General features: G+C 42.5%; 1 protein-coding gene across 2 annotated transcripts in view; it reads left to right on the top strand.

Moving 5' to 3' along the window:
• Positions 1-8,484, top strand: part of Casp7 (caspase 7) — a 31,956-nt gene extending 23,472 nt beyond the window's left edge. For both annotated transcript variants that reach the window (XM_069988051.1, XM_069988050.1), the window contains exons 3-7: positions 956-1,092; positions 1,543-1,671; positions 4,855-5,030; positions 5,384-5,513; positions 6,870-8,484. In XM_069988051.1, the coding sequence (XP_069844152.1) occupies positions 956-1,092; positions 1,543-1,671; positions 4,855-5,030; positions 5,384-5,513; positions 6,870-7,099 (802 nt within the window). In that variant the 3' untranslated portion in view covers positions 7,100-8,484. The remainder of the gene's footprint in view (positions 1-955; positions 1,093-1,542; positions 1,672-4,854; positions 5,031-5,383; positions 5,514-6,869) is intronic.
• The last annotated feature ends 4,474 nt before the right edge of the window (positions 8,485-12,958 follow it).

Raw genomic sequence — 12,958 nt, forward strand, 5'->3', positions numbered from 1 at the left:
CAGTACTACCTCTTACCCCCACCCACTCCCAAAAAAAGAATTTGATTTGAGGGCCAGCTACTCCTGAGGCAAAGATGGTAGGATTGTAGTCTAAGACTGGCCCTTGGGCAGACCCAACTTGAAAAATAAAGTAAGAAAAAGGGCTGGGGGCATGGCTCATTTGAAGAGTGCCTGTCTAACAAGCACAAGATGCTAAGTTCAAATCCTAATACTACCTTCCTCCTCCTCCTCCCCCCCGCCACCAAAAAGAACCCACATTTATCAAGTACCTGCTGAGTTTCGATTTTCCCTTGGCCGTTTTCAGCTTTGTATTTGTTGAGCTGGAGGTCTTGCGAACTTTGTTCCTGGGCTGGCCTCAAACCCCAGTTTTCCCATTCTCCAGCCCCTGAATAGCTGGTATTAGGTATTAGTATTTTGAACTCTGTGTGTATCTTTTTGTGTATTGGTCCCTAACTGTGTTATTTTTGTGAAATTCATATTGCTTCATATTGTCATGGTTTATTCATTGTTGTGAGATTTCACTACATGAATATGCAAGAGTTTAGCCATTCTCCCATAAATGTTGTCTGGGTCACATCCTGTTTGAAGCTGTTGTGGCTCTGCTTCTTGGCACGTGCTTGCATTACCCACGCCAGATAATGCTCTGTCGCAGGTGTGTGTGAGCTCAGTTTTGGTGGATTCTGCCCATCTTGCACAGTGCATGTCACAGTAGATCCACCCTTGCCCTGGGTGGCAGTCCCAGTGCTGATCACTCCAGGATGGTAATTCAAACTTACATTTCACTGACATCCAGCAAACTTTACCAGGGAACTCATTCCATGGACACATGGCAGATAAACAGAACCATCTGCCCACTCAGGTGTTTTCTTCACAGATACGGCTTTTCCTAGGCACAGGAGACCCACTCCTGCCCAGCTTTTGAACATAGCCCCTGACTGGCTTTCTCTTTCCCCAGTAAGAAGAAGAAAAATGGCTCTTCACGATCATTCAGGCCCCCCCGGGACAGAGTACCTACATTCCAATATGATATGAACTTCGAGAAGGTGGGGAAATGTATCATAATAAACAATAAGAACTTCGACAAAGTGACAGGTATGTGGTGGGGGCCTTGGGCCAACCCCCCCTTTCCATGTGTAGTACTCACTGGAGAAATGCTATGCCCATGTCCTGTGGCAGACAAGGCCTCTGGGGTGATAGTCCTGTGTCCAGGGAAAGGCATGGAAAGAAGCTAGGAACCTTCTATCTAAGGCCCCAGCATGCATATTAGCTGATAAGGGACTTTGGCCATGGGGCTTAGAATCAAGGGTTCTTAGTGGGGCTTAGTGGCTCAGTGGGGCTGGGAATCACCATGAGGAGGCTCACCTTCTGTGGACAGGCTGAGTCCCACTCCCATGAGTTTGCTTCTCATTTCATTGGTGCCCTCGAAGGTGACATACACTCAGAGCATTTACGTTGAAGGGGCTCTCTGGGTTAGACTCAGTGCCTGGCCTGGTGAAAACCGCAGGCAGTGCTGCTAATCCAAGATCTCCTTGATTTCCACAGGTATGGGTGTCCGAAATGGAACAGACAAAGACGCTGAGGCCCTTTTCAAGTGCTTCCAAAGCCTGGGGTTTGAAGTGGTGGTCTATAATGACTGCTCTTGCTCCAAGATGCAAGAACTGCTTAAGCAAGGTGAGCACCTGTGCCGCTTGCTCCGCCTTTCCCATGCATGGAGGGGAGCAGGGGAGGACTCAGGAGGCCTTGGCAAGACAAGGGGACTTCAGCATGGGGAGCCTTCTTCCTCTGGCTGCTCCGACTTCGTCCCGGGAGAGGCAGGTCTCTCTGAATGGTTTAATTTCATTTCCAGCAAGAGAGAGAGGTTCCAGAACTGGTCACTTTAAAAAAATCTAGTTACAGGAGAAGCTATAGATCTATATCTCCAAGTCAAGAATCAAATTTAAGCATAAGCTCTCTGGCAGCATAAAGTCTCTGTTTCCTATTTGGTATATTCAAGATTTTATTTCATTGAGGGCTGGGAAGGTGGCTCAATGGTAGAGTGCTAGCCTTGAGCTGAATAGCTGAGGGACAGCGCCCAGGCCAAGAGTTCAAGCCCCATGACCGGACCCAAAAAAAAAAAAGATTTTATTTCATTGAATTTTTAATATAGTTGGTACAATTCTGGCTGACGTTATGTTTGCATGCCCGCTTTTTAAATATTTGTTTATTATTTTAAGCAATTGTACAAAAGTATTTCAAGGCATCTTGATCCATCTCACCCCTCCTCTTGTTCTCCCCCAACTCTCCAAACCCTACCCATCCCCTTAAGTTACCGGTATGCCCCCCTTTCACAAATGTTTATTGAGTATTATGTCTACATTTGTTCCCCACCCCCACTTCCTAGGATGCATGCCCACTTTTTAAATGTGCAGGAAGAGCTTTAGATAAGGAATGATTGAAGAGCAAATTAGGAGCAGAACCAGACCTCAAGCTCCGGTGCTCCCTGTTAGACCTACTTACCACACCATCTAGTAGTGTCACTTGGGCTGCTGTAACATTTGGGGCAAACATTTGCAAGTAAAATCTGATCAGTTCATTCTAAAGGGGACCCCAGGCAGTAGATGATTTACTGTAGGTTTGTTTTTTGTTTGTTTGTTTGTTTTTAGCTACAACATGAAAAAAAACCCTGACCCTTCCCCCTCTCTCAGAATTAGACATCTCTTGCTAATTCCTTTGAACATGAATCTTACATACTGACGTGTTATACCCTACTAGGTCACATGATAGAGCAGACTAGATAGAAACTGGTGCTTTCAGAGGTGGGTCAGATTCTGGTCCTAACAAGTAGGTGACCCATACAAAGCTACCTATCTTATCATCCCGATCACTTTGTTCTGTTGAAATGATTCCAGTGTGCCTCTCCCCCCACCCTGCTCCCATTTCTCAGAGTTTGAGGAGGAATAACCGTGAGAAAATCTGTGCACATGCTTAGGGAGGTATATTGGCCTCTGCACGCATAAAGGAGTGTACTAGTTGTCTGTGGTTTGTATTCTTGTGGATGGTGAATTATTCTATCCAAAGCTTGTTATCAGCAGGGAAATCTTGGTTATTGTCTGTGGAATCAGCAAAGCATTATTCTACCCATGCCCAAAGCTTGTTATCAAAAAGCAGTTATTTCTGTTGACTGTGTGTGTAATGGATTCCTGTGAGGAAAATCTCTCCTTTTCCCAACTAGGAATTCAGCTAAGAATTCAGCTAAGAATTCCAACTTTCCTCACCATCGTTTTTTTTTGTCCTTCAAAACTAACAAATCAGTGTGAGCTCCAAGCACAGGTGTCTCATTGACGAGAAGAGCGGAGACCATGCCTGTTGGTGGGAGCCATGGGAACAGCAGGGCTTGAAGGATGATGGGGTTATGGCTCAAGCTTGAGCTGCCTGGGCAAATTTATGATACTACCCCAAAGCTATACTTTTTATCAGTGATATCAAAGTAAGACCTGCTTCAAAGGACTCTTGTAGGGACAGAAGAATATAATCCATGTAAAGTGCCTGCCCGAGTGCTAGGACTTAAATTCAGGGCCTTCTAAATTATATTCTTGTCCCTTCAATGGTCATCAACAAGAAAACCCCATATCTGTTAGCGAGTTAGTTACCTAGCTAGTTGGTTAGTTTGTATCCCTTCGATAAGTTGGAGCTGGGTGACCAGCTCCTTAGTACTCTACATTGATAGCCAGTCCAACATTTTTGTTCTTGGTGGTCATGGGTTTGAACCAACATTTTTGTTGTCTTTTAAAAAGAAACTCTACAAGAGCTAGGCTTTGAACTCAGGGTCTTGCTCTTGCTAGGCAGGCACTACTTGCCTGAGTCATTCGTCCAGCCCATTTTGCTTTTGTTGTTTTTTAATTAGGATCGCTCACTTTACCTGGACTGTGATCCTCCTGTTTAAGATTCCTCATAGCTAGATGACAAGTGCACACCACTACACCTAGCTTTTATTGGTTAAGATAGGGCAGGGGGTTATCTCATGAACTTTCTTCTCTGGGATGGCCTTGAATTGCCATCCTCCCAAGTTTCCAAGCTTCCTGAGCATGAATTGCAGGTATGATCCACTGAGCCTGACTTTAGTTTTGTTGTTTTTTTTTATTCTACTAAATGATACATGATGTAAAAATTATGATTCTGATACTTTAACTGTATAGTTCAGTGTCATTAAGCACATTCAAATTATTGTGCATCTCCAGAATGCTTTCCTTCTCCCATCACTGAAATATTACACCTGTTAAACACCTAATTTCTTTCTCTTTCCTCCTATCTCCTCCTTCCCAGCCACTAGCAATCACCATTCTGCTTTCTCTCTGTGAACTTGACCTCTCTTGGTTATATTACCAACATAGACTCCTATAATAATTGTCCTATGGCAGCTGGTTTATTCCTCTTGGTATAATGTTTTTCTCAACAAATACTTGCATTGCACTGAGTATGTGACCTATTTTACAAATGCTTCTTATTTAGGATTATCACCTCTGCTTTACAAACAAACCATTATCAAGTAGCCAAATGCTGAGTTCTGCCCTTCTGCTACCCAATAAGCTGTCTTCCACAAGTTGCTTGAACACCTGGGCCTTTGGTATTGATGAGGCCACTGTAGCTTGGGTGCTGACTGAGCAAGAGTTTCAGAATTCTCTCTAACCTTTCTTCAGAGGAGTGGTCCAATACAAGTCCCTAGGCTTTGGCAGGAGCCTTTTCTCCACCCCGGCCCCTCCTTGGGCCCTCCCTGGTCCCTGTTGAGTGGTCATGGACATCTCGCTGAAGTGCCACATCTTCCGTGCTGTAGGACATGAGTTTTAACTTTTCAGTATTTACGTTGCTTGCTTGCAGCTTCTGAGGAGGACCACAGCAATTCAGCCTGCTTTGCCTGCATCTTATTGAGCCATGGAGAAGAAAATTTAATTTATGGAAAAGATGGTGTGACACCAATAAAGGACTTAACAGCTCATTTTAGGGGAGATCGGTGCAAAACCCTTTTAGAGAAACCCAAACTCTTCTTCATTCAGGTAATCACTTTTCAAAGCAGTAGGAATGAGCATAGGACAGGAACACAGAAAGATGGGGCTTTGCATTATCTTTGCGACTGTATATGCCATGCCATGGGAGATGCAGATTTGGGTCTGTGGGTTTTTGTTTGTTTTGCCTGGAAAAGGTTGGCTGTGTGGATGCATCGGATCACAAGTTAGGAAGCTCTTGCAATGTTTCGCTTTGCTCACAGTGCAGTCATTTACCCCCCATCAGATGATCACTGAAGTGCTGGCATTTACTAGGCACAGTTCCTGACCCTGGGACACAGCAGTGAACAGCACATGCTTTTCTGCTCCCAGCCCCATGAAGTGATCTCTGCTTTGGCATTTAGGCTTGCCGAGGAACAGAGCTCGATGATGGGATCCAGGCTGACTCAGGACCTATCAATGACACGGATGCTAATCCCCGCTATAAGATCCCAGTTGAAGCTGACTTCCTCTTCGCCTACTCCACGGTTCCAGGTATCCAACTTACTGTCTGCTACCTTACCAGTCTGTTCCATGATCTAAATGCATGTTTTGAGAACCATATGAGTTCCTGTTGCTGAAGTTCGGATTTATGGTTTATTACCCCTAACCCAAGTATGAACCTTCTTGAGACCCAACATCATAGTCAAGTTTCAGTTTTGGAACATTTCAGATTGCCTTTTTGTTTTGTTTTGGTTTTGATCCCAGTATTGGGCTTGGTGCTCTAACACTTGAGCCAGGGCTCCATTTCACTTTTTTTGGTAGTTAATCAGAGATAAGAGTGACATACACTTTCCTTCCCAGTCTGGCTTTGAACTGTGATCATGATTTCAGTTTCATGAGTATTAGGTGTGGGCCACAAGTGCCCAACTCTACATTTTCTTATTCAGTAAAATCTATGCAAATATTCCAAAATGTGAAACTCTTTTGCTCCCAAGCCTTTAGAACAAGGGATACTTTTTATACACAGTGGCTTTTAAATCATGTAAATGTATCACACGTACTGACGTTCTAGAGGTCAGAATGCCAGACTGAACTGACTGGACGATATCCTTTCTGGAAGTTCTGGAAGAAGTCTGTTTCTGTTCATCCTTTTCTAGCATGTCAGAATGCCCCACATTCCTTGGCTTGTGACCCTTTCCTTCGTTTAAAACCAGAAACCTCACATCTCACCAACCTGTCCTATCCTCTCTAATCCTGCCCTCCCTTCTCCCTTCCCATCTCCTCCCCATCCCCCCCCTTATCTCTCTCTTCACAGCTGCTAAAGATGCTCATAATTAGTCTGGGCCCACCCTAGTAGTCTGGGATCATCAGGTGTCAATTCCATACCCCTCATGACATCTGTAGAGTTCTTTGCCACGTAAGGAAACAGCCACGGGTTCTAGAGTTAGGCATGCTATTTATCTTTGAGGGCCATTATTCCACATACCACAGGGATGCATTTACTTTTTTAAAATCTCATTTGTTATTACCTTTAATAGTAATTAAAGAAGAAATGGTAGCTCACACCTGATTGGCTTAGTCAAGAGGCTGAGATCTGAGGAGAAGCAACCCCGAGGCAGGAGAGTCCATGAGACTCTGTCTCCAGTTAACAGCAAAAAGCTGGAAGCAAAAAACTGTGGCTCAAGTGGTAGATCACCATCCTCGAACAAGGGATGATTCTGAGGTTCTGAGTTCAAACCCCAGTACTGGCACCAAAATAAAAGGAGACGAAACATTTCTGGAGTGCTTGATAGTTGAGAGAGAGAGAGAGAGAGAGAGAGAACGTGAAGGAATATGTGTGTGTACACATTCTCATTGGTGAGCCATATGTCCTCAATTAGTTGACGAAATCTTTCTCTCCTATCAAAGGCTATTACTCATGGAGGAACCCGGGAAGAGGTTCATGGTTTGTGCAGGCCCTTTGTTCCGTCCTGGACGAGCATGGCAAAGACCTGGAGATCATGCAGATCCTCACCAGAGTGAACAACAGGGTGGCCAGGCACTTTGAGTCCCGGTCTGATGACCCCCGCTTTGACGAGAAGAAACAGATTCCTTGTGTGGTCACCATGCTCACCAAAGAACTCTACTTCTGCCAGTGACCCCGCCTTCTATCCAAGGAGCTACAGATCGGTTGTTGACAAGTCAGATTATTATTAATGTTTATTATTTTGATGTGTTTGAAAGATTCAGAAATGTTACGAGATTTTACTTTCAGGAAATTTTATTGATTCAGCAGGGAAGAAACTCTAGGGATTTCCAGTACCCTTGGAGTTTTCAGACTTTCTTTGTTTTCACTCTGTTGCTCATTTGTTGACTTTGTAATTTGCTCTTAAGATTAATTTCCTGTTGGTATTTCTTTCTCCTTGTCATCACACTTAGTTGGCATGCTGTAAAGATGACTCGGGGGGGAGGGCTGTGGGCTGTGTCTCCTGTCACTGGTGGGGAAATTTGTGGAGAGTTAGGGTCCTATCCCTGGCAAAGAAAATCTCAGTTTGTTTGGGTATTTTTAAGAAAAAAAATAACAGAACAGCTAAAGGGATATTCATTCGCCTATATTGTGGAAAGTGGCCATTCCATAGTGATTTTTGGATTAAGGTAGATTCTCATGCAGATCTTCCCAGGTAAGTCAGAGGAGGAAAAGTTTTAATAGTTCTAATATATGTCCTGCAAGATCTATTCCAGAAAAATGGAAAGCATTCTAGGTGTTTCAGTAGAAAGCATTTAATACAGGAAATGTACTTACACAGATGATAAGACCAGCTGAATAGTAGAAGGCTATTTGCTACAGCTGGGGCTCAGAATAGTGAGAGAAAGTGTGGTTTTCTGAGTCTATAAACTGTTGGAGACAGCTTCCTGGGCACTAGGACCATCAAATGATTTGGGGAAATGAAGCTGTGGCAAGGTCAAAGCCACTGCGTGAGATGGAAACAAGGCCAGAGCTAAGTCAAACATTTAAAAATTTCCTGGCCTTTCCAGTCCTTTCCACCAGCACCTTCCCATTCTAACCATACCTGAAAATCAGCAAGTGGGGCCTCAGGAATTGTGATTTCCTGTGATATGCAGTAAAGCAAGGGAAGTGAGACAGGAACAAGAAACAAATGTGAGCCTCACCCATCATGTGACTATCAGTGATCATATTTCCTGGTGTTCAACAGTTCATCTTTTCAAATCTTTATTCCCCTGGGTTGTCAGATGCTCTACATATGTGCAAATAACCTACTCCCATTTTATGTGGAAAATAATTTGTTTGAACTTTCAGATATACTGGAAACTGTTGAGATTATTTCAAAGCTTATTTCAAGTAAAATTTTTGTTACCTCTAATTTTTCTAAATGAAGAAGTTTTTAGCAAAGATTTGGGGACTTCCATTTTCAAAGCGGTGTTATCCTTTGAATTCTTCAGACATTTCTGTTTTCTCTCTTCCTAATAACTGGTTAACAAATGTTTGTATTTATTGATTAAAATGTGATTGCTCAATTCCTAACTGGCTCGGATTGCATTCCCATTAACATCATTTATTGTGTTGTGGAGCTGACTGTACTGACTTGTCTTCAACACAAACTATAATACATCATCTTACTTTAAGATGAAGACAAGAACATAGGCAGTAATCAGGTAGGAAGCTGAAATTGGCCACATAAAGGGTTAGTCAACCTGTAGAGCTGTTTGGGATGAACTACCATGTATTAATTTGGCAAAAAAAATCAGATTGCGTAGACGTGTCTTTTTGTGCTGATATTGGTACTTGAACTCAGAACCTAGATTACTACCCTGTTATCTTTTACTCAAGGCTGCCACACTGCCACTTGTGCCACAAGCCCACTTCCACCTTTTGTGGTAGTTAATTGAAGATAAGAGTCTCACTGACTTTTCTGCCTTGGACTTCCTTGGAACCATGGTCCTCAGATCTCACGTCTCCTGAGTAGCTAGGATTATAGGCACAAGCTATAGGCACCCAGCAAAAGAATCTTCTTTCAAACAAGGAAATTAGTTTAGGACCACTTTGGTTGGACGTTTTTTTTAACTTTAGGTTTCCTGCTATCTAAAATGTAGAAAGTGTTCAAAATTTTAGGGGCAAATCATGCATCAAGAGACAACAAGCATCTACCCTATTCTTCCCAGAATTCACTGGCTGTTTTTTGGAAGGTAGGCTGTCCTGTAAAGTCCTTAGCACAGACGTGTCTAAAGACAGTGCAGTTTGAAGTACAAACTACAGCATTCTTATTTGCTTCCTAAGTTTCATTAAAGAGAAGGAAGTGGCGATCCCAAGCATTAGAGTCATTTTTCATTCTGAGCAGTGATGGGTTTCAAGCAGTGCAAATCAATGGAGCATCTGAGATCCAAAAGACTCCCAAGTGTTCCAAAAGCTGACATTTTGTGATCTTTGGATTAGAGATTCTAAATCAGGAATGTCAGTTCAAATACATTAAAGTATGAAGAAACCTGATGCCTGAAACATGTCTGGTTCTAAGTGTTTTAGAGAAAAGCTACTCAACTTGCACCAGAAACCTGGCCAAGAAAGCCTTCTTATGCTTTGTCACTCAGGAATTCAGTTCCCAAGCTGCATTTATCATTCACACCTTCATGCTCATCTTTGCCTATTCTGGAAGTCAGAACTCAGTAGCTTCCCAGTTCTTGTTGCTACTAAAAAGCCATGGTCCTTCTTTGCAAAGGGTTATCATGGAACCCTGCCTTTGTCACACAAGGAAGACAAATGGTCTGTGGTGAACATGGGCATAAAATGAGCTCAAATCTGAATCTCTGTTTATTTATCTTCAAGGTACCACTGTTTAAACTGTTAGCTATTAATATATTCACAGACTGTGTCCTCTGTTTTTTTATTCATAAACTACTAGAATCCTGTTATGTTTATGTGTGGCTCAAAATAGGTCTTAAGTGCTGGGACTTGTCTACAGATAATTTGAAACTTCAAGGAAATGAATCCTTCCCGTGAGAAAGAAAATGGTGCCCACAGAAACATCATAGACATTGGCTGACTGCACCTTTCCTTTGTCCAGTCCTGTGATGTATCACCTGAAAATAGGTCATTGCCTGCTACACTGCCTTTTGATGTCCTTTAGAGTTTTAGGCCCTACACTCATCTCCAGGGCTTCCATATGACAGGTCTGGCCACTTGCCTCAATTCAACAAATGGAGATGAATAAATAGTAACGGGTTCAGAAAGGAGGTTGGTTTATTATGTGGAAGAGGCAGCCCATCTTCAAGGTATATAGACAGGAGCTTTAGGTTTAAATAGAGAAGAGTTTAATATGGTAATTGTTATTGATAATTTTTCATAATTATCAGTCCAGGTCTAAGAATGGCCTAATTGATTATTAACAAGGGATTTTGGAGAAATTGTTACCGTTGTCACCACTTGAGGGGCACAGTCTGGTTGTGATAAGTTAGTCATTGTTGCCTAGTGGGTGGTCTGTCCAGTTCCATCCATCCATCAATGGAAAGATGGTATCTGTCCATCAGCTCCCCCCTTCCTGGATTCCAAGCTAGCTGCAGAGAGAATGACTCAGAGCAAAGACAGGTACAAAATAAACACAGATTCCAAGCTTTTCTCCTGTGTTTAGCTAAATTCATGAACACAAGAATGAAGTCAGTGTCTCAGCAAAAGACTTTCTAAGTATCTGTCACACTGGAAGCCCACCCTTCTATCCAGCTTTTCATCTTTCAGGACCTTTGCAGAAAGCATCTGACTAGCTGAGAAGTCATTTGCCTGTAGGAGCAATTCATCTGTGTTACTACGGTCCCTGGGTGTCCTTGTGATACTCGGTTCCAGGATGCCATATCTTGAATGCTCAAGGCCCTTATAAAAGGGCACCATGTTTATATATAGCCATATATAACTCTGGTATAATTTTAACCATTTTTAGCTTATTTAAACTGTCTTTATCTGCTATAAATGTTAAATAAATATTTTGTGCACTGTATTGTTAGGTAATAAGAAAAATCTGTATATTTTCACAAATGATGCCATTTTTTTATTGTGAGAATACCATACAGAGGAGTTACAATTACATGGGTAAGATAACGAGTACAGTTCTTATCAAGCATTGTTGCCTCCTCTTTGTTTCCCCTTCCCATCCCTTCTCATACTCCCCCCACCCAATCCTCCCCCCCACCAAAGTTGTAAAGTTCATTTTTCGATGTAATGACTTGTACATCTCATTGTTGCAAAGAAATGATGCCATTTTTATCCCCAAATAGTTCTGATCCTCCTTGGGGTTGGATCTACAAGTACGTCTATTTAAAAGGAGGGCTGACTGGAAATTGGCCAGAAGGGGGCGACAAATAGCAAGGTCCCAGGTATCTCCAGGGAGACTTCCCAGGTTATCTCAGACCTGCTCAGCAAGAGTGTTCATTTTAACTGTTTCTTCAGCTGGAACCTCTATTTCGGAGGGCAGAGTCCATGTATTTTATGCTTTCTTGTTTCCCTCAGCACTGAACTCAGAGCTGATATCTTAGTGTATGTATGTAGATTTTCGAGTCTGCACAGATGTGTTTCGAAGCATTTCTTAATCCAGAGCAAAAGCCTTTAAAAAATGCATGATACAGTCAGGCATCAGTGACTCAGCCTGATAATCCTAGCTACTCAGAAGGCTGAAATCTGAGAATATTGGTTCAAAGACAACCCAGACAGAAAAGGCAAAGTTTTGTTTTGTTTTGTTTTTGAGTGAGAAAAAAAGAAAACTATGGGATAGTAGTCAGGCCTAGATTTCAAGCCAACACACACACACACACACACACACACACACACACACACACACACACACACACACACACACACTGGAGGTATAGCAGTGTGAAACCCTGACTTCACACACACACACACACACACACACACACACACACACACACACACACACACACACACACACACACACACACACACACACACACACACACACACACTGGAGGCATAGCAATGTGAAACCCTGACTTCAAAACCCCAGTACTGCAGCCTAACAAAAATGCATAATACTTGCTCTGTCTTAGTCCATTTGCTTTCATTGCACCTAAGTACCATGGCCTAGGCACTTTATAAGAATAGAGGTTGATTTAACTCACAGTCAGACTCTGGGAAGCTCGAGTATTCTGTAGACACCTGTTCAGCATCAGGTGAGGGCCTCATTCTGTATCTAGGGTCAGCATCCCAGCTCTGGCCTGTCTTCCTCTTTTCATAAACCCACCAATCTTCATGGGGCATGAGTGCCTTGAACCCTAATTTATCTTCCAATGGTCTCTCTAAATACGTCTACCATATGAATTTGGGGATTACATTTCCAACACATAATATACTTGTGGGGGCGGGGGACACTGAATCTGTATCTATATCATCCCTTAGGGCACATGATACATTTCATTTTCTGTGTTTTCTACCATAAAATACAATACAGTAGGGTTGTTTCTGTGTTCTCAAAGTGTCTGTCAATATGAACAGCAGACTTATAAATAGAAGGAAGCCATGGCTTGTACAAGCTCATGGCAGGAGCTGCTATGTGCTTGCCTCCACTGGTCTTCAGAGCCCACCATGAGGACTACTGTCTTCCTTGTCAGAAAGTTTTCAGGTCAAAGGTCACTTTCTTGAGCTTTGTTCTGAATTAGATGACAAATAATTTTTTTCTGGATTTATAAATCATGCAAACAAACAATAAAGGACATAATTGGAAAGTCCCAGCCACCACCACAATGCTGTGGTGGACAAGGAAACTCCATTCTTTTACAGATTCACACATGACCACTCTCAAAAAATACATGACTGACATTGGAAAACACAACTGCCTAGTGTGATAACCTGGTTTTGGCAAGAGTTTGGGCTTATATGACACTAAAAATGTTTATAGCCCTCCAGTTTTCTAACAAATTTGTTTGAAGCATTTTTTAAGTCAAACAGTGTCAAGGAATTTAAATTTGGAAGGGTCCTGGCTGAGAATACACAAGCCAAG

This window comes from Dipodomys merriami, unplaced genomic scaffold, assembly GCF_024711535.1.
Source record: "Dipodomys merriami isolate MVZ:Mamm:240054 unplaced genomic scaffold, mDipMer1.0.p SCAF_35, whole genome shotgun sequence".
Taxonomy (NCBI): Eukaryota; Metazoa; Chordata; class Mammalia; order Rodentia; family Heteromyidae; genus Dipodomys; species Dipodomys merriami.